This window comes from Somniosus microcephalus, chromosome 5 (genome assembly GCF_052327205.1).
Source record: "Somniosus microcephalus isolate GS21.2 chromosome 5, FLI_Smic_1.0, whole genome shotgun sequence".
Taxonomy (NCBI): Eukaryota; Metazoa; Chordata; class Chondrichthyes; order Squaliformes; family Somniosidae; genus Somniosus; species Somniosus microcephalus.
In genome coordinates, this window is record NC_140991.1 from 9069487 (window position 1) to 9095884 (window position 26398).

Genomic DNA, 26398 nt, shown 5'->3' on the forward strand with positions numbered 1-26398 from the left:
TTAAACAATATTAATTTTAAACAGTCTTTGTACTTCATTTGGTACGTTCAATATTAATTTTAAACAGTCTTAATTTTAAACAGTCCTCAGGTTGTGACATGTTGTTACATATTTGGCCCCAAGGTATGGTCTGTCTCCTTCTCCCAGGACTAATCTCAATTTTGACAGGTCATCCAATTCCTTGAAATCTGGGGTTGTTTGGCTTAGCTTGTTGAATAATATGTTTCTTGATGTGTTGAATTTTTCGCATTTTAGGAGGAAATGCATTTCTGTTTCAACCTCGCCGGCCAGACATTGATCGCATATTCTATTCTCTCTAGGCTGCCAGGATTTCTTGTATCTGCCTTTTTCAATTTCCAGTTGGTGGTCGCTTAGTCTGTACCTGGTGAGGGTCTGTCTCTGTTTTGTGTCTCTGATGGTCGTGAGGTAGTCTGCCAGTTTATATTCTCTTTTTAGGGCCCGGTAACATTCTAATCTGCTTTGGCTTTCGGTTATTTTGTTCCAATGTTCCAGGTAGGTTTCTTTGCATTGTTTAATGATTTGGTTCACTCGGATTGGTGTTTGGACGGCTGTGTTGGTCTGGGGTTGGTCAGGGTCCGGCTGAGTACTTAGTTTCAGTAGCAGCTGACTCAGGGGACTCTTTTCTGGGTTTAGCTCTTGGGTCTGAAAGGCTTTGAAATGAAGGGTGTCTGGGGAGCTAGATTTGAGGTGATTTAGGAAGTTTAGTGCTCGTTTTTGGATGTTTATTATCAGTGGGTATCTGCCTAGTTCGACTCTGCATGCATTTGTTGGCGTTTTTCTTTGGATGCGAAGGATGCTTCGGCAGAATTCTGCATGTAGGGCTTCTATTGTGTGTTTTTCCCATTTGGTGTAGCTTTGGTGATTTAGCGGGCCCCATACTTCACTACCGTACAGTGCAATGGGCAGGATTATGCTGTCAAATAATTTGAGCCAGATTTTGATTGGGATTTGGATGTTGTAGAATTTTCTTTTTATTGCATATAGGGCTCTTCGGGCTTTTTCTTTTAGTGCATTCACTGCTATGTTGAAGCTCCCTGATGCTGTAATAGTTAGACCAAGGTAGGTGTAGCTCATAGTGTGTCCTATAGTGGTATCACTGAGGGTAAACTGGTATTTGTTTTCCTGACATCTGGGCCTTTTTTGAAAAATCATGATGTTTTTTTTTAGATTTACTGTTAGAGCCCAATTTTGGCAGTATTTGTCGAGTAGGTCTAGTTGTTGCTGTAATCCCTGTTCTGTGGGAGACAGCAGGACCAGGTCGTCCGCATAGAACAGGGATTTCACTTCTCCATCCAGGAGACGGAGACCTGGTGACTCGCTTTGCTCCAGCATGTCTGCTAATTCATTTATGTATATGTTGAACAGGGTCGGGCTCAAATTGCAGCCCTGCCGGACGCCTCTTCTCTGGGTGAAGAAATCGGTGCGTTTGTCTCCAATTTTGACCCCGCATTTGTTTTTCAGATACATTGATTTAATAAGGTCATAGACTTTGCCCCCTATTCCACACTGAAGAAGTTTATAATAGAGCCCTTCATGCCATATAGAGTCAAAGGCTTTCTTGAAGTCGATGAAACAGGCGAATATTTTCCCATTTTTTGTTTGGTGTATATGTTTTTCAATGAGGGTGTGAAGGGTATAGATATGGTCGGCGGTGCGGTGTTTTGGAAGAAAGCCTATTTGGTTTTTTCTGAGGATATTATGTTTGTTAAGAAAATCAAGTAATCTACTCTGTCTCTCTCTGTCTCTGTCTCTCTCTGTCTCTGTCTCTCTCTGTCTCTCTCTGTCTCTCTCTGTCTCGCTCGCTCTCTGTCTCTCTCTGTCTCTGTCTCTCTCTGTCTCTGTCTCGCTCGCTCTCTGTCTCGCTCGCTCTCTGTCTCGCTCGCTCTCTGTCTCGCTCGCTCTCTGTCTCGCTCGCTCTCTGTCTCGCTCGCTCTCTGTCTCGCTCGCTCTCTGTCTCGCTCGCTCTCTGTCTCGCTCGCTCTCTGTCTCGCTCGCTCTCTGTCTCGCTCTCTGTCTCGCTCTCTCTGTCTCGCTCTCTCTGTCTGTCTTTCCCCCTCTCTTTCTCTCTCCACAGATTCTGACTGTTTGCAGCATTGTCCTGTGTAATTTCGGCTATCATGCCAGTTTTGCTCACTTTTTCCAATTTTCTGCATCGTCAGTAAGGAGTTTGGAGCAGAGACTTCAACAAATGAGCCAGCGCAGGTTTGGCTTTGAGCTGTAAATTTCTCATTCCTATATATATATTTTTTTTAATTCACGCCTCTGTTTCTGACCCGTTTGCAGAGCCTTTACGAATTTAATTTAAAAGATATCGTCTATGAATTCAAGAGTGCAACCTGCCACGGAATCAGTACCCGGAGCCAGCCCACTGAACAGCTGACCTATCACTTCGAGGATGAGAAGGAGGCTCAAAAGTGGTCAACCATCATCACCAGCTCTTTGAGAGAGGTCGAGAAAGGTGGGTAAGGTTGGGTGGGGGGTGGGGGGGAAGCAGCGACATTGGGAAGAGATTAGATTTTTAAAAGTATATAAATTTAGCTTGTGGATTCTAAGCTCTTAACCATGTCCTCTGGTCACCCTGGAGTGTCACTTAGCTCAGCTGCTCAAAATTATGAGGTGTTTCGATAGAGCAAATAAGGAGAAACATAAGAAATAGGAGCAGGAGTAGACCATTCGGCCCCTCGAGCCTGCCCCACCATTCAATAAGATCATGGCTGATCTGATCTTGGCCTCAACTCCACTTCCCTGCCCGCTCGCCACAACCCTTGACTCCCCTGTTTTTCCAAATACAGGAAACTCTCATTTAAATGGCACCTAAATATCCGGAATTCTCTATTAACTGGCAAAATCCTCACTCCGAAAACAACACCTCAGTAACCGGAAATGTGTCCGAGTCCGAGTCTCCCGCGGTGGCCGAGTTAGTCAGTGGGGGTAGTTCTCCAAACCGCCACTACTCGGCTTCTTGGCGCTGTCGGAAGTCCGAACACCTCAATAATAGGAGTCTGACTCTCCCGCGCTGCCAGTAGTCTCTTCCGATCCGCCATTTTACTGTATACTGCACATTTCTTGATTTTTAAAATTTTTGTTTGTTAAAAATAGCCTCGGTAGATAACCCGCTCCGTCATCCGGAATTTTTAATCAACCGGCACCATCCCGGTCCCGTCGGTGCCGGATACCAAAGAGTTTCCTGTATCTGTTTATCTCCGCCTTGAATATATTCACTGACTCCGCCTCCACAGCTCTCTGGGGTAGAGAATTCCAAAGATTCACGATCCTCTGAGAGAAGAAATTCCTCCTCATCTCCGTCTTAAATGGGCGACCCCTTATTCTGAAACTATGCCCCCTAGTTCCAGATTCCCCCACGAGGGGAAACATCCTCTCAGCATCCACCCTGTCAATCCCCCTCAGAATCTTATGTTTCAATAAGATCACCCCTCATTCTTCTAAACTCCAATGAGTATAGACCCAACCTGCTCAAACTTTCTTCATAAGACAACCCCTTCATCCCAGGAATCAGCCTCGTGAACCTTCTCTGAACTGCCTCCAATGCAAGTATATCCCTCCTTAAATAAGGAGACCAAAACTGTACGCAGTACTCCAGGTGTGGTCTCACCAGCGCCCTGTACAGTTGTAGCAAGACTTCCCTACTTTTATACTCCATACCCCTTGCAATAAAGGCCAACATTCCATTTGCCTTCCTACTTACTTGCTGTATCCGCATGCGAACTTTTTGTGTTTCATGTATGAGGACCCCCAGATCCCTCTGTACCGCAGCATTGTGTAGTCTCTCTCCATTTAAAAAATAATTTGCTTTTTTATTTTTCTTGCCAAAGTGGATAACCTCACATTTTCCCACATTATACTCCATCGGCCAAATTTTTGCCCACTCACTTAACCCAACTATATCCCTTTGCAGACTCTCTGGCCAGAATTTTGCCGACGTTCGGGGCGGGTTTGGAGGCGGGACATCCGGCAAAATGGCAAAGATTGACAGCGGGTCAGAAACCCACTGTCAACCCACTTCCAGACAATCTTCCCAGGTGTCAGGTTCCCGATTTGCGCATGGACCCGCCATCTAGCAGTGGGAAGACGATTATAGGCACTTAACTGCTTGTTAACAGGCAGTTAAGAGGCTTTTTGCAATTTTGACATCCACTGCGGGCTTCCCGACATCCGGACACCACGCCAGGTAAGTGTGGCGTGGTGTGGGTCTACTGTAACGTTTGTGCATTGATGACAGCTGCAGAAGTGGTGTGAAGGATCCAGTGGTGCACTGATGAGTTTCAGAGGTAAGAAAATGTTGGGAAAATCATTTTTCATGTATTTAAACTTTTCTGTAGGTGACAAGTTTTGAATTGTTTGTGTAGTCCCACCTCATTGGGAGAACCTCTCTCACCTGTGACAGATCGCTTCTGTAACCTCACCTGCAGCTGCCATCTGTTCTAGCCTAAGGAGGGAGTCATTGGAGAGCCTGGGTGCAAGGGCTCACCTGTGAACAGTCATTGTCAGTGTTTGCAGCACCTGAATGCTGTCAAACACTGAGAAATGAGCTGTCAAAAAAATTGTGTGTGGCCCCTTTAAGAAAACCGGCAGATGACGCGTCATCTGATACTGGCTTCCTCTTAATTGGCTGGCAAGCCCGCAGGGCGGGGCTTAACAAGGCCAATTGACACAAAATCGCGTCTGTGCGTCGGACGCGGACGTCGTTGGGGGCGGGACTGGAACCCGCAAGGCAGCTGTCCTGCCCCCAAGCCGCATCGACCAGAAAAATCGCGACCCACCTATCTTTGTATCATCAGAATTTTGTCTTCCTGCAGCAAGTTCTGCCACTGGTCAACAGAACCACAGCGTGTCAACAGGGGTCTCGTTACAGTCAGCTCGGCCGGTGACCGAGGGAGGGCCCGGGGCGGGGACGGAGCCTCCCAGAGCTGGCCCAAACACCCCAAGACCAGGAATGGACATCTCCAAAATAGGTAAAGCTCTGGTCAGACCCCATCTGGAGTCATTGCGTTCAGTTCTGGGCCCCGCACCTCAGGAAGGATGTATTGGCCTTGGAGGGGGAACAGCGCAGATTCACCAGAATGATGCCGGGGCTAAAAGGGTTAAATTACTTGGCTTGTATTCCCTTGACTTTTGAAGATTAAGATCATATTGAATGTGTTTAAGATGATTAAAGGATAGGGTAGGGAGAGAGAGAAACTACTTCCTCTGGTGGAACAAGGCAGCATATACTTAAAATTAGAGCTAGGCTGTTCAGGGTGATGTCGGGAAGTACTTTTTCAAAAAAAAGGCAGTGGAAACCTGGAACTCTCTTCCTCCAAAAAGCTGTAGATGCTGTGGGTCAGTTGAAAATGTTAAAACTGAGATTGATAGATTTTTGTTAGTTAAGGGTACAGGAAACTCTTTTTCATCCGGCACCAACGGGACCGGCGTGCTGCTGGTTGATCAAAAAGTCCGGATTACAGAGAGGTATACTTACCAAGGCACGAGAGCCCCGTACACGGCCACAGGTGCAGGAGCCCCGGTTACACGGCACTTGTGCAGGAGTCCCGGGTACACGGCCACAGATCCAGGAGCCCTGGTTACACGGCCACTAATATATAGTAAAACTTACCTGAACCTACTCCTGAATTTTGCCGGTTAAGAGAGGTTTCCGGATATTTAGGTGCCGGTTAAAAGAGAGTTTCCTGTATTAAGGGTTACAGAGAGCGGGAATATGGTATTGAGTTAGAGGATCAGCCATGATCATATTGAATGGCGGAGCAGGCTCGAATGGCCGAATCCTGTTGCGATGTTGATGGTGGGAATCTTGATCCTGGATTTATTTATCGAGTGCAATATGTTTTGTCTGTTTCTAATTCTAGAAGATCTGACTCTGCGACTTGCCCAGGCAATAGAAGCGGGCGATTCCACCTTGTCGTCGGAGTGTGCTGTGACTCTAGCGCAACAGAAGGTGTGTCTCGGAATCTGCCCGAAGGAAAGTGCCTATCCCAACCGGCAGATCAGGTAAATGCTGGTTCACAAAGCACCGCCTGCTCCAGAGTATAACACACACCAATCAAAAGGAAAGAACTTGCACCTGTAGCACCTCTCGAATGTTTTCCAATTGAGTTTGAGTTGTTCAAAATCATGAAGGGGTTTTGATGGCGTAAATCAGGAAAACCTGTTCCCAGTGGCAGGAGGGTTGGTAACCAGAGGACACAGATTTAAGATAATCAGCAAAAGAACCAGAGAGGAGATGAGAATTATTTTTATGTAACGAGTTGTTGTGATCTGGAATGCGCTGCCTGAAAGGGCGGTGGAAGCAGATTCAATAATAACTTTCAAAAGGGAATTGGATAAATACTTGAAGGGAAAAATGTGCAGGGCTGTGGGGAAAGAGCAGGGGGGAGTGGGACTAATTGGAGAGCTGCTTCAAAGAGCTGGCACAGGCTCGATGGGCCGAATGGCCTCCTCCTGTGCTGTGTGATTCTAGGCGTGTTAAAGCGTTTTGATTTAATAAGCTGTGTAGATGCCCACCTTGGAGCTTCTTCAGGGAGCTAAACCCCAGTTATCTGTTGATTTCCATCTATCTCGAGTTGCTGATACCACCAGATGTTGGTGTTCTGATTTAGGGCACAGGCATGATGGGCCGAACGGCCTCCTTCTGTGCTGTATCATTCTATGAAAACTGGTTTAGAAAACGGCTGAAAGTGCGGAAGGCTGTGCACTGCCTGGAAGGTTGCTTCCAGTTTGGGGTGAGGTGGGTGTCCTGTCCTGTTTAAAGCCTTGTTGCCCCTCTTCTTTTCCCTTCAGTGTGAGAGTCGGAGTGGAAGATGCCACCTCTTCTGCCACTGTTGTCATGAAGGTCTTCCCCTACGCAACTATCTCCACATTAAAGCAACAGGTAACAAAATGCTTTTTATGTAATTGAGGCGTCGTGCTGAGGAACATATCGGTAACCAGGTGCTGGTATTTTGTTGTTTATTCGTTTATGGGCATCACTGGCAAGGACAGCATTTATTGCCCATCCCTAATTGCCCTTGAGAAGGTGGTGGTGAGCCGCTGCCTTGAACCGCTGCAGCCCGTGTGGTGAAGTGTATTAGGGAGGGAGTTCCAGGATTTTGACCCAGCGGCGATGAAGGATCGGCGATATATTTCCAAGTCAGGATGGTGTGTGCCTTGGAGGGGGACTTGGAGGTGGTGGTGTTCCCATACGCCAGCTGCCCTTGTCCTTCTAGGTGGTAGAGGTCGCGGGTTTGGGAGGTGCTGCCGAAGAAGCCTTGGCGAGTTGCTGCAGTTCCACTTGTAGATGGCACACACTGCAGCCACGGTACGCCAGTGGTGGAGGGAGTGAATGTTTAAGGTGGTGGATGGGGTGCCAATCAAGCGGTCTGCTTTGTCCTGGATGGTGTCGAGCTTCTTGAGTGTTGTTGGAGTTGCACTCATCCAGGCAAGTGGAGAGTATTCCATCACACTCCTGACTTGTGCCTTGTAGATGGTGGAAAGGCTTTGGGGAGTCAGGAGGTGAGACACTCGCTGCAGAATAACGAGCCTCTAACTTGCTCTTGTTGCCACAGTATTTATGTGGCTGGTCCAGTTAAGTTTCTGGTCAATGGTGACCCCCAGGATGTTGATGGTGGGGGATTCGGCGATGGTAATGCCGTTGAATGTCAAGGGGAGGTGGTTAGACTCTCGCTTGTTAGAGATAGTCATTGCCTGGCACTTCTGTGGCGTGAATGTTAACCTGCCACTTATCAGCCCAAGCCTGAATGTCGTCCAGGTCTTGTTGCATGCGGGCATGGGCTGCTTCATTATCTGAGGAGTTGCGAATGGCACTGAACACTGTGCAGTCATCAGCGAACATCCCCATTTCTGACCTTATGATGGAGGGAAGGTCATTGATGAAGCAGCTGAAGATGGTTGGGCCTAGGACACTGCCCTGAGGAACTCCTGCAGCGATGTCCTGGGGCTGTGATGATTGACTTCCAACCACCACAACCATCTTCCTTTGTGCTAGGTATGACTCCAGCCAGTGGAGCGTTTTTCCCCTGATTCCCATTGACTTCAGTTTTACTAGGGCTCCATGATGCCACACTCGGTCAAATGCTGCCTTGATGTCAAGGGCAGTCACTCTCGCCTCACCTCGAGGGTGAATGCTGTTTGCCGCGTGGATCCACAAGGCCGCAGAATTAAGGGATATGGGGATAGTGCGGGAAGGTGGAGTTGAGGTAGAAGATCAGCCATGATCTTGTTGAATGGCGGAGCAGGCTCGAGAGGCCAAATGGCCGACTCCTGCTCCTATTTCTTATGTTCTTATATATGTTCCTATGTAAGCAGTGTAGAAGGAAGCATAAAATTACAAAGAGATTAAGTGAATGAGCAAAACTGTGGCAAATGGATTTCAATGTTGGCAAATGTGAGGTCATCCACTTTGAACCTAAAAAGGCTAGATCAGAGTTTTTTCTAAATGGTGAAAAGCTCGAAACAGTGGAGTAACAGAGAGACTTGGGGATTCAGGTACACAGATCATTAAAATGTCATGGATAGGTACAGAAAATAATCAAAAAGTTTAATGGAATGCTGGCCTTCATAGCTGGAGGACTAGAATACAAGGGGGTAGAAGTTATGCTGCAGCTGTACAAAACCCTGGTTAGACCACATCTGGAGTCACTACCCCGCTCTCTCCCCATAGCCCTGTATCAATCCCAAACTAATCCCACTGCCCCGCTCTCTCCCCATCGCCCTGTATCAATCCCAAACTAATCCCACTGCCCCGCTCTCTCCCCATAGACCTGTATCAATCCCAAACTAATCCCACTGCCCCGGGCTCTCCCCATAGCCCTGTATCAATCCCAAACTAATCCCACTGCCCCGCTCTCTCCCCATAGCCCTGTATCAATCCCAAACTAATCCCACTGCCCCGCTCTCTCCCCATAGCCCTGTATCAATCCCAAACTAATCCCACTGCCCCGCTCTCTCCCCATAGCCCTGTATCAATCCCAAATTAATCCCACTGCCCTGCTCTCTTCCCATAGCCCTGCATCAATCCCAAACTAATCCCATTGTAACCTTTGGTCATCTGTCCTAATATCTCCTTGTGTGGCTCGGTGTCAAATTCTGTGAAGCACCTTGGGACGTTTTACTATCTTAAAGACGTTGTATAAATGATAATTGTTGTTGTGTGTTAGGTATTCCGAGATTTTGGATTCCACCCCGGTGTCCAGCGCTGGATTATCGGCCAGTGCCTGGCAGTCGATCACAGAACTCTGAGCTCGTACGGTGTGAAGAAGGACGGAGATTCGGCCTTCCTTTACCTGCTGTCGGCAAAGCTGGCAAGCCTCCCGCGGCTCCAGTACGAGGAGGACCAGGCCCTCACCGTCATGTCACACGGAGAGACGCTCACCGAAATGCAGAGGAGGGAGAGCCTCATGGTGGAGGAGAAGAGGAAGTACAGCACGTTACCGAGCAAGCTGCCTGTGAATAAAGGTGTGGCGATCTCGCTAAATGTGCAACCCAGTAATAACTCTGGGCAAGAGGAGTCATGTAGGAACAGGAGGCCGTTCAGCCCCTCGAGCCTGGTCCGCCATGCAATTACATCATTGCTCAACATTTAACCGCCATTGATCCATATCCCTTGATACTCCTCGCCCGCGCTCCGTCTCGCGCTCGCCCCCCCCCGCTCCGTCCCTCGCGCCCGCCCCCGCGCGCCGTCTCGCGCCCGCCCCCCGCGCGCCGTCTCGCGCCCCTATTTCAGAAAACATTTGGCGAAGGGTGTGAATAAAATCTCTTTGTGTTTCCGCCCCCGCGCCCCGTCTCGCGCCCCCGCGCCCCGTCTCGCACCCCCGCGCCCCGTCTCGCGCCCCCGCCCCCGCGCCCCGTCTCGCGCCCCCGCCCCCGCGCCCCGTCTCGCGCCCTCGCGCCCCCGCGCCCCGTCTCGCGCCCCCGCGCCCCGTCTCCCGCCCCCGCGCCCCGTCTCGCGCCCCCGCCCCGTCTCGCCCCCGCCCCCGCGCCCCGTCTCGCGCCCGCCCCCGCGCCCCGTCTCACGGCCGTCCGGCGCCCGCCCCCGCGCGCGCCGCCCCCCGCGCTCAGCCCCCTTGGGACTTTGGGACTTCCCGAGGATAGAATAGCTTCATACAAATACAAATTCTTTCTTAATCAGCCAAACTTTTAGACCCAGAAAATTCAGACAGGAAAAAAACAGCAAAATATTAAGCATAAGTGGGCTGAATTAACTTCCGCGGCATTGGAACAGGAGGAGGCCATTCAGCCCCTCAAGCCTGTTCCGCCATTGCTAGGAACAGGAGGAGGCCATTCAGCCCCTCGAGCCTGGTCTGCATATTCATAGGAACAGGAGGAGGCCATTCAGCCCCTCGAGCTTGGTCTGCATATTCATAGGAACAGGAGGAGACCATTCAGCCCCTCGAGCCTGGTCCGCCATTGCTAGGAACAGGAGGAGGCCATTCAGCCCCTCGAGCCTGGTCCGCCATTGCTAGGAACAGGAGGAGGCCATTCAGCCCCTCGAGCCTGGTCCGCCATTGCTAGGAACAGGAGGAGGCCATTCAGCCCCTCGAGCTTGTTCCGCCATTGCTAGGAACAGGAGGAGGCCATTCAGCCCCTCGAGCCTCCAGATTGGCCCACCCCTATTTCAGAAAACATTTGGCGAAGGGTGTGAATAAAATCTCTTTGTGTTTCTGCAGGTCGAGTGCCCCCGAAGGACAGGGACGGAAGGATGGACATCAGTAGCATCGCTCAGTGCCCCAATCTGGAGTTAAAGTCACTTCAACCTCTCCCGTTCCAGGAAGCACAGCGCAGGCCCTTGCAGCAAGTTTCCCCCGCTCCCCCATCCACACAGGTACCCTTTGGAAACTGGGCAGGGCTAGATGGCTCTATTAACTGGGCACCGTTCTGCTCTCTCTATTACAGAAAGGATATGATATAGTAATAAATGATATAGAGATAGGAACAGGAGTAGGCCATTCGGCCCTTCGAGCCTGCTCCGCCATTCAATGAGATCATGGCTGATAGAGGGGCACCGGAGAAGGTGCAATCTAAAGGCAAGCTCCACCATTGGCGGCCATGCCGCCAGCTGCCCCGGCCCTAATCTCTCCAATTCCCTCCCTGAGCACCTCTCTCTCCTTTTAAGAGGCTCCATAAAACCTCCCTCTTTGACCAAGCTTTTGGTCACCTGTCCTAATATCTGCTTCTGTGGCTCGGTGTCAAATTTTGTTTGATAATCGCTCCTGTGAAGCACCTTGGGACGTTTTACTACACTAAAGGCGCTATATAAATACAGGTTGTTGATGGTGACACCGTGTGCTGAAATGTCCCCTTCCTTGATCCAAAAAAGTGAGAGTTAATGCATTTGGAGAGGGCTAACAAGGTAAGGGAATACACAATAAATGGTAGGACACTGAGAAATGTAGAGGAACAGAGGGACCTTGGCGTGCATGCCCACAGATCCCTGAAGGTAGCAGGACAGGTCGATAATTCCGGCATACGGGACACTTGCCTTTTTTAGCTGAGGCATAGAATATAAGAGCAGGGGGGTTATGCTAGAACTGTATAAAACACTAGTTAGGCCGCAGCTGAGGTACTGCGTGCAGTTCTGGTCACCACATTACAGGAAGGATGTGATTGCACTAGAGAGGGTACAGAGGAGATTTACGAGGATTTTGCCAGGACTGGAGAATTTTAGCTATGAGGAAAGATTGGATAGGCTGGGGGTTGTTTTCTGGAGCAGAGGAGACTTAATTGAGGTGTATAAAATTATGAGGGGCCTAGATAGAGCGGATAGGAAGGACCTATTTCCCTTAGCAGCGGGGTCAATAACCAGGGGGCACAGATTTAAAGTAATTGGTAGAAGGATTAGAGGGGAGTTGAGGAGAACTTTTTTCACCCAGAGGGTGGTGGGGGTCTGGAACTCACTGCCTGAAAGGGTGGTAGAGGCAGAGACCCTCATCACATTTAAAAAGCGCTTGGATGTACATGTGAAGTGCTGTAACCTACAGGGCTACGGAGCAAGTGCTGGAAAGTGGGTTTAGGCTGGATCGCTCTTTGTCGGCTGGCACGGACACGATGGGCCGAATGGCCTCCTTCTGTGCCGTAAATTTCTATGGTTCTATGAATAATTGCTCCTCTGATTCCCCTCGCACTGCGGGTGAGGTTTGATGCGACCTTCTGTGAACAGAAACCCGCGCACTATTCTTCCGATTCCCTTTGGTTGCAGAATAAAGTGATTGAGGTTTTATTTTTCCTTCCCCTTTTTGTGTGACAGAAAGGCTGGGCGTGTGTGCAATGTACTTACATAAACAAACCCACCCGGCCAGGCTGTGAGATGTGCAGCAGCCCCCGGCCGCCGGAATACTCTGTGCCAGAGGAATATGCACCCGACGATGAGGAACTGTGTCGCATCTTGCAGGAGAAGGAGGCACTAGTGAGATATCAACAGGTACAGTGAAACCACTCAATTACGGACACTGTGGCCATTGTCTATACTGTGAAAATGCTCAGTAGAATGGGGTGTACTTTACCCAGCATCCACAGCAGCAGAGAAACCGCTCTATCCCTGGGATTGAGCCGTACCAGCATTCAATCCCAGAGAGAGAGCAGTTTATAACGGATATCCGAGAATGAGTTACAGGCTGGAATCTAATTGAGGGGTTCGGGGGGGGTTTATATACAGACTAACAGATACCCGAGAGTGAGTTACATGCTGGAGTCTAATCGAGGGGTTCCAGGGGTTTATATACAGACTAACAGATACACAGGAGTGAGTTACAGGCTGGAATCTAATCGAGGGGTTCGGGGGGTTTATATATAGAATAACAGATACCCGGGAGTGAGTTACAGACTGGAATCTAATCAAGGGGGGGTGGGGGGAAAGGGGGTGGGGGGGGAGGGGGAAAGGGGGGGGTGGGGCCTTGGTGACCCGGAGCCCTGCTCACTTTCGGTTGGGCTCTCGGACCGCGCGGTTGACGCCGCGGGGAAGGCCGTGCGCGGCGGGTCCCGCTCCAGACCATCGCAGCGGCTTGCCTGCGGCCTAGTCGAGGGGGGAAACCCGAGTCCCCAGCCCGCGGCTGCAAACGGAGCCGAGCCCCGGGACCGGGCCGAGGGGGGGAAAGCCCGAGTCCCCGGCCCGCAGCCGCAAACGGAGCCGAGCCCCGGGACTGAGCCGGGGGGGGGAAGCCCGAGTCCCCTGCCCGCGGCCGCAAACGGAGCCAAGCAACAAAAAAATCCCCTCCACACACACACACAAAGCGGGAAAAATGAAGCTGTTAAAATGTGAATAAAACTAAAAGCTGAGGTAAAGATGGCCGAATTAACGGCAGTTTGAACGATTAGGTCCCGCCTACACACGCCATGAAACGCCCCCTGTGACGCACCGATTTGTCAACCATCAGGTCACTGAACTGTAGGATTGGTCAACCATCACATCACTCAATGCTAATGAGCGGTAGGATTGGTCAACCGCTAATGAGTGGATTTTTGAACGTTTTTTGTATACTGTCAGAACAATTTTTGTTTGACTAAAAAGTAAATACGCCTATGAGACTCCCCTAATCATAAACTTTCTTTTGATATAACATATGTGTAAGTACGCTCTATAACTTTTGAGTGTATAGACAGACAGACAGACATAGACAGACATAGACAGACATAGACAGACATAGACAGACAGACAGACAGACATAGACAGACAGACAGACATAGACAGACAGACAGACAGACCTAGACAGACAGACCTAGACAGACAGACCTAGACAGACAGACCTAGACAGACAGACCTAGACAGACAGACCTAGACAGACAGACAGACAGACAGACAGACAGACAGACATAGACAGATAGACAGACGGACGGATCCTTTTATTTATATATATATATATATATATATATATATATATATATATATATATATATATATAGATAGATAATAACAGATACCCGGGAGTGAGTTACAGGTGGGAATCTAATCGAGGGGTTCGGGGGGTTTATATATAGAATAACGGATACCGGGAGTGAGTTACAGGCTGGAATCTGATCGAGGGGTTCGGGGGGTTTATATATAGAATAACGGATACCGGGAGTGAGTTACAGGCCGGAATCTGATCGAGGGGTTCGGGGGGTTTACATATAGAATAACGGATACCGGGAGTGAGTTACAGGCCGGAATCTAATCGAGGGGTTCGGGGGGTTTACATATAGAGTAACGGATACCGGGAGTGAGTTACAGGCTGGAATCTAATCGAGGGGTTCGGGGGGTTTATATATAGAATAACAGATACCCGGGAGTGAGTTACAGGCTAGAATCTAATCGAGGGGTTCAGGGGGGTTTATATATAGAATAACAGATACCCAGGATTGAGTTACAGGCTGGAATCTAATCGAGGGGTTCGGGGGTTTATATACAGACTAACAGATACCCGGGAGTGAGTTACAGGCTGGAATCTAATCGAGGGGTTCGGGGGATTTATATATAGAATAACAGATACCCAGGAGTGAGTTTCAGGCTGGAATCTAATCGAGGGGTTCGGGGGGTTTATATATAGAATAACAGATACCCAGGAGTGAGTTTCAGGCTGGAATCTAATCGAGGGGTTCGGGGGGGTTTATATATAGAATAACAGATACCCGGGAGTAAGTTACAGGCTGGAATCTAATCGAGGGGTTCGGGGGGTTTATATATAGAATAACATACCCGGGAGTGAGTTACAGGCTGGAATCTAATCGAGGGGTTCGGGGGGGTTTATATATAGAATAACAGATACCCGGGAGTGAGTTACAGGCTGGAATCTGATCGAGGGGTTCAGGGGGTTTATATATAGAATAACAGATACCCAGGAGTGAGTTACAGGCTGGAATCTAATCGAGGGGTTCGGGGGGTTTATATATAGAATAACATACCCGGGAGTGAGTTACAGGCTGGAATCTGATCGAGGGGTTCAGGGGGTTTATATATAGAATAACAGATACCCAGGAGTGAGTTACAGGCTGGAATCTAATCGAGGGGTTCGGGGGGTTTATATATAGAATAACATACCCGGGAGTGAGTTACAGGCTGGAATCTAATCGAGGAGTTCGGGGGGTTTATATATAGAATAACAGATACCCGGGAGTGAGTTACAGGCTGGAATCTGATCGAGGGGTTCGGGGGGTTTATATATAGAATAACAGATACCCGGGAGTGAGTTACAGGCTGGAATCTAATCGAGGAGTTCGGGGGGTTTATATATAGAATAACAGATACCCGGGAGTGAGTTACAGGCTGGAATCTAATCGAGGGGTTCGGGGGTTTATATATAGAATAACAGATACCCGGGAGTGAGTTTCAGGCTGGAATCTAATCGAGGGGTTCGGGGGGTTTATATATAGAATAACAGCTACCCGGGAGTGAGTTACAGGCTGGAATCTAATCGAGGGGTTCGGGGGGTTTATATATAGAATAACAGATACCCAGGAGTGAGTTACAGGCTGGAATCTAATCGAGGGGTTCGGGGGGTTTATATATAGAATAACAGATACCCGGGAGTAAGTTACAGGCTGGAATCTAATCGAGGGGTTCGGGGGGTTTATATATAGAATAACAGATACCCAGGAGTGAGTTACAGGCTGGAATCTAATCGTGGGGCTCGAGGGGTATATATATAGAATAACATACCCGGGAGTGAGTTACAGGCTGGAATCTAATCGAGGGGTTCGGGGGGTTTATATATAGAATAACAGATACCCAGGAGTGAGTTTCAGGCTGGAATCTAATCGAGGGGTTCGGGGGGTTTATATATAGAATAACAGATACCCGGGAGTGAGTTACAGGCTGGAATCTAATCGAGGGGTTCGGGGGGTTTATATATAGAATAACAGATACCTGGGAGTGAGTTACAGGCTGGAATCTGATCGAGGGGTTCGGGGGGTTTATATATAGAATAACAGATACCCGGGAGTGAGTTACAGGCTGGAATCTAATCGAGGGGTTCGGGGGGTTTATATATAGAATAACAGATACCCGGGAGTGAGTTACAGGCTGGAATCTAATCGAGGTGATGGGATGGGTAGGTAGAAGCAGACTGTTTCCAGTGGTCGAGGGGTCAAGATCGAGGAACCAATGTACAATATTTAGAACCGAGCTCGGGGGAATCTTCTTGACGCAGCGAGTTGTGAGGCTGTGGAATTCACTCCCAGGGTTAGCGATTGGGGCAGAAACTGTGTCAGTGTTCAAGATTAGACTGGAGAGGGGGATGAAGGAATAGGGGATCTGGGAATAGGGAAGGTAAACGTGATTAGGACTATTTGCTTGTGTGGAGGACAAATGCCAGCATGGACTGGTTGGCTGAATGGACTGTTTCTGTGTGTGTGTGTGTAGTTTTCGCTGCACCTCATACAGTTGTAAATCGGACTCCGAGGATTTCCCTGATGGCTCTGGGAGTAAATCGTTGCTAAAATGTGGTACAGGAAAAAGAAAAAGATCTTGAATTTAGACAGCACCTTTCACGACCTCCGGATATCCTAAAAGCGCTTTACAGCCAATCAAGTACTTTTTGAAGTGTAGTCACTGTTGTAATTTAGGAAATGTGGCAGTGAAATTGTGCACAGCAAGCTCCCACAAACAGCAATGTAATAAATGATCCGATAATCTGTGATGCTGGCTGAGGGATTAAATATTGGTCAGGATACCGGGGTGACTTCACCACCTGCTCTTCTTCGAAATAGTGCCATGGGATCTTTTACATCCACCTGAGGCAGCCAGGGCCTTGGTATAACATAGAAACATAGAAGATAGGAGCAGGAGTAGGCCATTCGGCCCCTCGAGCCTGCTCCGCCATTTAATGAGATCATGGCTGATCATCCAAATTCAGTACCCTGTCCCTGCCTTCACCCCATATCCCTTGATCCCTTTAGCCTTAAGAAATATATCCAACTCCTTCTTGAATATATTTAATGAATTGGCCTCAACTGCCTTCTGTGGTAGAGAATTCCACAGGTTCACCACTCTCTGGGTGAAGACATTCCTCCTCATCTCTGTCCTAAATGGCTTACCCCTTATCCTTAGACTGTGGCCCCTGGTTCTGGACTCCCCGACCATCGGGAACATCCTTCCTGCATCTAGTCTGTCTAGTCCTGTTGGAATTTTATAAGTTTCAATGAGATCCCCTCTCATTCTTCTAAACTCCAGCGAGTATAAGCCCAATCGACCCAATCTCTCCTCATACGTCATTCCTGCCATCCCAGGTATCAGCCTGGTGAATCTTCGCTGCACTCCTTCCATGGCAAGAACATCCTTCCTCAGATAAGGCGACCAAAACTGCACACAATACTCAAGGTGTGGTCTCACCAAGGCCCTGTACAACTGCAGCAAGACATCCTTGTTCCTGTACTCAAACCCTCTCACTATGAAGGCCAACATACCATTTGCCTTAACCGCCTGCTGCACCTGCATGCTTACCTTCAGCGACTGGACCGCCATGTTGTAAAACTTCACAACACCAGGTTATAGTCCAACAGCTTTATTTGAAATCACAAGCTTTCGGAGCGCTGCTCCTTCTTCAGGTGAAGTGGAGAAATGCATAAAGACACAGCTTATATAGTCAGAGAATCATGTCAGATGTTTACAGGTGACCTTTCCAACTGCCATTTATCGCACCTCGGCAGAGAGATAATCACAGCAGTCAAAGGTGTGAATGGTGTCCAAACAGGTCAGTCAGGGAAACATTACATCAAAGAACAATGAGGTGGGGTCACAAGGGGTCAAATATTGCAGATGCTGGGGTCTGTATGAAAAACAAAAAAAGACAAAAAACATTTTTTTTGGCTGGAAATCACAGCAGGTTCAGCCGCATCTGTGTAGAGAGAACAAGCCAATGTCGACTCGAGTCTGGATGACCCTGCATCAGGTGGGGTTACATGTAGCGTGACATGAACCCAAGATCTCGGTTAAGGCCGTCCTCATGGGTGCGGAACTTGGCTATCAGTTTCTGCTCGACGATTTTGCGTTGTCGTGTGTCTCGAAGGCCACCTTGGAGAATGCTTACCCGAAGATCGGAGGCTGAATGTCCTTGACTGCTGAAGTGTTCCCCGACTGGGAGGGAACACTCCTGCCTGGTGATTGTTGCGCGGTGTCCGTTCATCCGTTGTCGCAGTGTCTGCATGGTCTCGCCGATGTACCATGCTCCGGGGCATCCTTTCCTGCAACGTATGAGGTAGACAACGTTGGCCGAGTCACATGAGTATGTACCATGTACCTGGTGGGTGGTGTCCTCACGTGTGATGATGGTATCTGTGTTGATGATCTGGCATGTCTTGCAGAGGTTGCTGTGGCAGGGTTGTGTGGTGTCGTGGTCGCTGTTCTCCTGGAAGCTGGGTAATTTGCTGCGAACGATGGTCTGTTTGAGGTTAGGCGGCTGTTTGAAAGCGAGTAGTGGAGGCGTGGGGATGGCCTTAGCGAGGTGTTCGTCGCCATCGATGACATGTTGAAGGCTGCGAAGAACATGGCGTAGTTTCTCCGCTCCGGGGAAGTACTGGACGACGAAGGGTACTCTGTTGGTTGTGTCCCGTGTTTGTCTTCTGAGGAGGTCTATGCGATTTTTCGCTGTGGCCCGTCGGAACTGTCGATCAACGAGTCGAGCGTCATATTCCGTTCTTACAAGGGCGTCTTTCAGTGTCTGTAGGTGTCCATCGCGTTCCTCCTCGTCTGAGCAGATCCTGTGTATTCGCAGGGCTTGTCCATAGGGGATGGCTTCTTTAACGTGGTTAGGGTGGAAGCTGGAGAAGTGAAGCATCGTGAGGTTGTCCGTGGGCTTGCGGTAGAGTGAAGTGCTGAGGTGTCCGTCTTTGATGGAGATTCGTGTGTCCAGGAATGAGACTGATTCTGAGGAGTAGTCCATGGTGAGTTTGATGGTGGGATGGAACTTGTTGATGTTATCGTGTAGTCTTTTCAGTGATTCTTCGCCGTGGGTCCATAGGAAGAAAATGTCGTCGATGTATCTGGTGTATAGCGTTGGTTGGAGATCCTGTGCAGCGAAGAAGTCTTGCTCGAACTTGTGCATGAAGATGTTTGCGTATTGGGGTGCGAATTTGGTCCCCATGGCTGTTCCGTGTGTTTGGGTAAAGAACTGGTTGTCGAAGGTGAAGACATTGTGGTCAAGGATGAAGCGGATGAGTTGTAGGATGGCATCTGGAGATTGGCTGTTGTTGGTGTTGAGTACTGAGGCTATCGCAGCGATGCCGTCATCGTGGGGGATACTGGTGTAGAGTGCTGAGACGTCCATCGTGGCGAGGAATTGAGGAATTCATCAGGAGAATGAGGCTCCGGGAATTCTTCCACAAATCCCAAGATGTCAGCAGCGAACCCAATGAGACAATCAATGATCCGGAACAGCAGACAGAGGGATCCGCAGTGCAGCGACCGAAGAAGAAAGAGTCAAATTGGACCCCTCCGGAGGGTCGCTGCCCTAAGCTTGACATGTATGCTCAAGCTGTCAGGAGATGCATCAATGCCAGATTCATCAGCCGCACTCACAAGACAGTCCAGAATGTCACCCGAGCACAACGCAACGCCATCCACGCTCTCAAGACCAACCGCAACATCGTCATCAAACCAGCAGACAAAGGAGGTGCCATCGTCATACAGAACAGAACGGACTATTGCAAAGAAGTATACCGACAACTGGACAACCAGGAACACTACAGACAGTTACCCGCAGATCCGACCAAAGAACACACCCGCCAACTCAACAGACTGATCAAAACCTTCGATCCAGACCTTCAAAGCATCCTACATGCTCTCATCCCACGTACTCCCCGCGTGGGTGACTTCTACTGCCTCCCAAAGATACACAAAGCCAACACACCTGGACGTCCTATCGCATCAGGCAACGGAACCCTGTGTGAGAACCTCTCTGGATATGTCGAGGGCATCCTGAAACCCATCGTACAGGGAACCCCCAGCTTCTGTCGCGACACTACAGACTTCTTACAGAAGCTCAGCACCCACGGACCAGTTGAACCAGGAACACTCCTCGCCACGATGGACGTCTCAGCACTCTACACCAGTATCCCCCACGATGACGGCATCGCTGCGATAGCCTCAGTACTCAACACCAACAACAGCCAATCTCCAGATGCCATCCTACAACTCATCCGCTTCATCCTTGACCACAATGTCTTCACCTTCGACAACCAGTTCTTTACCCAAACACACGGAACAGCCATGGGGACCAAATTCGCACCCCAATACGCAAACATCTTCATGCACAAGTTCGAGCAAGACTTCTTCGCTGCACAGGATCTCCAACCAACGCTATACACCAGATACATCGACGACATTTTCTTCCTATGGACCCACGGCGAAGAATCACTGAAAAGACTACACGATAACATCAACAAGTTCCATCCCACCATCAAACTCACCATGGACTACTCCTCAGAATCAGTCTCATTCCTGGACACACGAATCTCCATCAAAGACGGACACCTCAGCACTTCACTCTACCGCAAGCCCACGGACAACCTCACGATGCTTCACTTCTCCAGCTTCCACCCTAACCACGTTAAAGAAGCCATCCCCTATGGACAAGCCCTGCGAATACACAGGATCTGCTCAGACGAGGAGGAACGCGATGGACACCTACAGACACTGAAAGACGCCCTTGTAAGAACGGAATATGACGCTCGACTCGTTGATCGACAGTTCCGACGGGCCACAGCGAAAAATCGCATAGACCTCCTCAGAAGACAAACACGGGACACAACCAACAGAGTACCCTTCGTCGTCCAGTACTTCCCCGGAGCGGAGAAACTACGCCATGTTCTTCGCAGCCTTCAACATGTCATCGATGGCGACGAACACCTCGCTAAGGCCATCCCCACGCCTCCACTACTCGCTTTCAAACAGCCGCCTAACCTCAAACAGACCATCGTTCGCAGCAAATTACCCAGCTTCCAGGAGAACAGCGACCACGACACCACACAACCCTGCCACAGCAACCTCTGCAAGACATGCCAGATCATCAACACAGATACCATCATCACACGTGAGGACACCACCCACCAGGTACATGGTACATACTCATGTGACTCGGCCAACGTTGTCTACCTCATACGTTGCAGGAAAGGATGCCCCGGAGCATGGTACATCGGCGAGACCATGCAGACACTGCGACAACGGATGAACGGACACCGCGCAACAATCACCAGGCAGGAGTGTTCCCTCCCAGTCGGGGAACACTTCAGCAGTCAAGGACATTCAGCCTCCGATCTTCGGGTAAGCATTCTCCAAGGTGGCCTTCGAGACACACGACAACGCAAAATCGTCGAGCAGAAACTGATAGCCAAGTTCCGCACCCATGAGGACGGCCTTAACCGAGATCTTGGGTTCATGTCACGCTACATGTAACCCCACCTGATGCAGGGTCATCCAGACTCGAGTCGACATTGGCTTGTTCTCTCTACACAGATGCGGCTGAACCTGCTGTGATTTCCAGCCAAAAAAAATGTTTTTTGTCTTTTTTTGTTTTTCATACAGACCCCAGCATCTGCAATATTTGACCCCTTGTGACCCCACCTCATTGTTCTTTGATGTAATGTTTCCCTGACTGACCTGTTTGGACACCATTCACACCTTTGACTGCTGTGATTATCTCTCTGCCGAGGTGCGATAAATGGCAGTTGGAAAGGTCACCTGTAAACATCTGACATGATTCTCTGACTATATAAGCTGTGTCTTTATGCATTTCTCCACTTCACCTGAAGAAGGAGCAGCGCTCCGAAAGCTTGTGATTTCAAATAAAGCTGTTGGACTATAACCTGGTGTTGTGTGATTTCTTACATTTGTCCACCCCAGTCCAACTCCGGCATCTCCACACCATGTTGTAAAACAGTTGATTAAAGCTTTGTTTAACGCTTAGACCAAGTGCCTAGTAGTTTTCTTACGTCATGGGGTACTTTAGGATATTGTCGTACATCTTTTACCTCCAATACAAGTTTGTGGATTAGGAAACTTTGAAACGTCTGGGTAATACTCTTTATTAAATCAAGTCAATGAGATAATAAAACACAACCCCTTGCATGCAGTGTAGATGAGATATAGGTCGCGATTATGCTCACCTACCAGGGACTCCTTCAGGAGGTTGCGAGCGTCTCATCTTGACTGCTTATGCTCGCCTCCGCAAGACTAGACTGTAGTTCCCATGGAGTTCCAGTGTGTTGTATCTTTTATAGGTTTAATTATGTAGGACAAATAAGGGTACCATATGTAAGAACATAAGAAATAGGAGCAGGAGTAGGCCAATCGGCCCCTCGAGCCTGCTCCGCCATTCAATAAGATCATGGCTGATCTGATCCTAACCGCCAATCCACTATCACAGAACCATCTCCTGAATCTAACAGAATTAGACACACGAAATAGGAGCAGGATCAGGCTACACGGCCCCTGGGCCCGCTCTTCTACCCACAGGGCCATGACCGATCCGAACCTAGACTCATGTCCAAATTCCTGCCCGCTCCCTGTAACCCTTAATTCCCTTTACTTCTAGGAAACTGTCTATTTCTGTTTTAAATTTATGTAATGATGTAGCTTCTACAGCTTTTTGGGGCAGCATATTCCATGGACCTACCACCCTCTGAGTGAAGTAGTTCCTCCTCATCTCAGTTTTGAAAGAGCAGCCCCTTATTCTAAGACTATGCCCCCTAGTTCTAGTTTCACCCATCATCGGGAACATCCTCCCCGCATCCGTCATGTCGTCATGTTCTGTGCGTACGCTATCGACATTACACTCTGGACATGCCACACAAGTGCTCATTAGTTTTCTGTAGTATTCGAAGTCTCGTATAGCCATTGCAGAATGAGCACTAATATGTGGATATATATTTTACTACGACTATTCTACCTGGTGCACCTATACTTGCAGGCATCCTGCGCCAAACTTGATTAAAGCTACCACACTCGACTTTGATCACCCGATGAGCAGACCCGCGCGGTGTTGGCACGTTGACCATAGCTCGGTGAAAGTTGTCGCGCTTTTACAACAAAAAAAGAAATGTTGGTTTCCAACCCCTGGTCGGGCAGATTCATTCTTCTCCTCTTTCTTTTTTGAATCAACAGGAAAAAGGAAGAAGGGAAGTATGGTTACCCACCTGTGACATGCTCAGACTGACCCTGGCGGAGACTGACAAGCTGCCATCCTCCGACTGACTGTGGTCCCCTCGCCTGTCCGTCGGACGCTGCGCGAGGAGGGGCAGGAGATTCGTGCCGGAGCTTCTAACTCGCGCAGATACCAAAATACTGAAATGCCCACCACCCCCCCACCCCTTCCCGTCGGGAGGACAGGGCTGTCTTCCCATCCAGGCCCCCGCGCAGGGCTGAACAAAGGGCACTCGATGGAGAATCCAGACTCTACACTGCGTATGGTCACAGTGCTTTTAACAAGCTGTAGAACCAGCCAGCAACACACACCATACTCGTATCCGTTCCTGGAGTGTGTGACTGCACTCTTGTGATGTGTAGCTTTTATATTTTATTGTGCGATTGTGGATGATTTTAGAGAAGGGAAGTGATCGCCCCCTGGATGTAAAGTAATGGCTCTTGAATGTATCATTGCGAAAGCACTATTTTGTTATTTCTTTTTGAAAACAAATTAAAATCGAAACACTGGTTGTGGTAGATGGAGTGCAATTACTGGTGTTAACGGTTCAAAAGAAAACGCATTCCTGGTCAGGGGGTCTGAATTCTGTCACATTCCCAGTCAGGGGGTCTGAATTCTGTCACATTCCCGGTCAGGGGTCTGAATTCTGTGTTAGGAAAATTGATGGGACTGAAGGCTGATAAATCCCCAGGGCCTGATAATCTACAACCTAGGGTACTTAAGGAAGTGGCCCTAGAAATAGTAGATGCATTGCTGCTCATCTTCCAAAATTCTATAGACTCTGGAACAGTTCCCATGGATTGGAGGATAGCTAATGTAACCCCACTATTTAAAAAAGGTGGTAGAGAAAAAGCGGGGAATTACAGACCGGTAAGCCTGACATCGGTAGTGGGGAAAATGCTAGAGTCCATTATAAAAGATGTAATAGCAGAGCACTTGGAAAGCAGTGACAGGATCGGACAAAGTCAACATGGATTTACAAAAGGTAAATCGTGCTTGACTAATCTACTGGAATTTTTTGAGGATGTAACTGGTAAAATAGATAAGGGAGAACCAGTGGATGTGGTGTATTTGGACTTTCAGAAGGCTTTCGATAAGGTCCCGCATAAGAGATTAGCGTGTAAAGTTAAGGCACATGGGATTGGGGGCAAGGTATTGACTTGGACAGAGAACTGGTTGGCGGACAGAAAGCAAAGAGTTGGAATAAACGGGTCTTTTTCCGAGTGGCAGGCAGTGACTAGTGGGGTACCGCAGGGATCGGTCCTTGGACCCCAGCTATTCACAATATATATTAATGATCTAGATGATGGAACTAGATGTAATATCTCCAAGTTTGCAGACGACACAAAGCTGGGTGGGCGTGTGTGCTGTGAGGAGGATGCCGAGAAACTCCAGTATGATTTGGACAGGTTGGGTGATTGGGCAGAAGCATGGCAGATGCAATATAACGTGGATAAATGCGAGGTTATCCACTTTGGTGTCAAAAACAGGAAGGCAATAGATTGGGAGAAGGGGAAGTGCAACGAGACCTGGGTGTCCTTGTGCACCAGTCGCTGAAGGTAAGCATGCAGGTGCAGCAGGCGGTTAAGAAGGCAAATGGTATGCTGGCCTTCGTAGCGAGAGGGTTTGAGTACAGGAACAAGGATGTCTTGCTGCAGTTGGGCCTTGGTGAGACCACCTCTTGAGTATTGTGTGCAGTTTTGGTCACCTTATCTGAGGAAGGATGTTCTTGCCATGGAGGGAGTTCAGCGAAGATTCACCAGACTGATACCTGGGATGGCAGGAATGACGTATGAGGAGAGATTGGGTCGATTGGGCTTATACTCGCTGGAGTTTAGAAGAATGAGAGGGGATCTCATTGAAACTTATAAAATGCTGACAGGACTGGACAGACTAGATGCAGGAAGGATATTCCCAATGGTCGGGGAGTCCAGAACCAGGGGTCACAGTCTAAGGATAACAGGTAAGCCATTTAGGACAGAGATGAGGAATTTCTTCACCCAGAGTGTGGTGAACCTGTGGAATTCTCTACCACAGAAGGCAGTAGAGGCCAATTCATTAAATATATTCAAGAGGGAGTTAGATATATTGCTTAAGACTAAAGGGATCAAGGGGTATGGGGAGAAGGCAGGGACAGGGTACTGAATTTGGATGATCAGCCATGATCTCATTGAATGGCGGAGCAGTCTCGAGGGGCTGAATGGCCTACTCCTGCTCCTATCTTCTATGTTTCTATGAATTTTGTCACATTCCTGGTCAGGGGGTCTGAATTGTGTCACATTCCCGGTCAGGGGGTCTGAATTCTGTCACATTCCCGGTCAGGGGTCTGAATTCTGTCACATTCCCGGTCAGGGGTCGGTCTGGTGAGATCATCTTAACGCAGACCAGGGAGCGATCTTGGCAACTCCTCGCTCTGAAAGGTTTAATACAACACCGGCAGAGTCTCTCCCAAATTCATTCCTTCATGAAATGATGGATTGTTTATAATTATGAGCAGATATCCCGTGGCGTCGCTGGTGGGAGTCAGGTAACGGCTGGTTTAAAGGGGCAGGCACGTTGTACCGTGTCCCCCACACTGCGCACCTGCTCCAGTGGAGTATCGTCTTAATTAGCACGTTGGTGGGTCATCGTTCCCCTTGGGCACATCCTGAGGACAATTAAAGAGCACCTGGCTGTAAACCACTGACCTCTCTGCCAGGTCAGCAAAAACCAGCAGGCTTGTTTTGCATCTGTAGCCAAGCGTGACGTCTGAAGTGTAATAATTCCAAACTTTTACGTAAGTAGATTATAACATGCACACTCACTCTCCCTCTCCCTCACTCTCATTCGCGCTCTCTCTCCCTCACTCCCTCATTCCCTCTGGAATTTGCTACCTCAGGGAGCTGTGGAAGCTGCGACATTAAATAAATTTAAAACGGAGATAGACAGTTTCCTAGCTGATAAGGGAATTAAGGGTTATGGGGAGCGGGCAGGGAAGTGGACGTGAGTGTAGGCTCGGATCAGCCATGATCCTATTGAATGGCGGAGCAGGCCCGAGGGGCTGTATGGCCTACTCCTAGAGTCATAGAGTAATACAGCATGGATAGAGGCCCTTCGGCCCATCGTGTCCGCGCCGGCCATCAAGCCCTGTCTAATCTAATCCCATATTCCAGCATTTGGCCCGTAGCCTTGTATGCTATGGCATTTCAAGTGCACATCCAAATGCTTCTTAAATGTTGTGAGGGTTTCTGCCTCCACAACCCTTTCAGGCAGTGAGTTCC

General features: G+C 49.0%; 1 protein-coding gene across 2 annotated transcripts in view; it reads left to right on the forward strand.

Annotated features, from left to right (window-relative positions):
- The window catches only part of LOC147116860 (ranBP-type and C3HC4-type zinc finger-containing protein 1-like), a 76678-nt gene that overhangs the window by 9813 nt on the left and 40467 nt on the right, over nucleotides 1-26398 (forward strand). The window contains exons 2-8 of one of the 2 annotated variants that reach the window (XM_085987277.1): nucleotides 2305-2479; nucleotides 4821-4994; nucleotides 5886-6027; nucleotides 6817-6907; nucleotides 9192-9489; nucleotides 10701-10855; nucleotides 12278-12451. In XM_085987277.1, the coding sequence (XP_085843403.1) occupies nucleotides 2305-2479; nucleotides 4821-4994; nucleotides 5886-6027; nucleotides 6817-6907; nucleotides 9192-9489; nucleotides 10701-10855; nucleotides 12278-12451 (1209 nt within the window). The remainder of the gene's footprint in view (nucleotides 1-2304; nucleotides 2480-4820; nucleotides 4995-5885; nucleotides 6028-6816; nucleotides 6908-9191; nucleotides 9490-10700; nucleotides 10856-12277; nucleotides 12452-26398) is intronic. The other variant, XM_085987278.1, reaches the window with a different exon arrangement.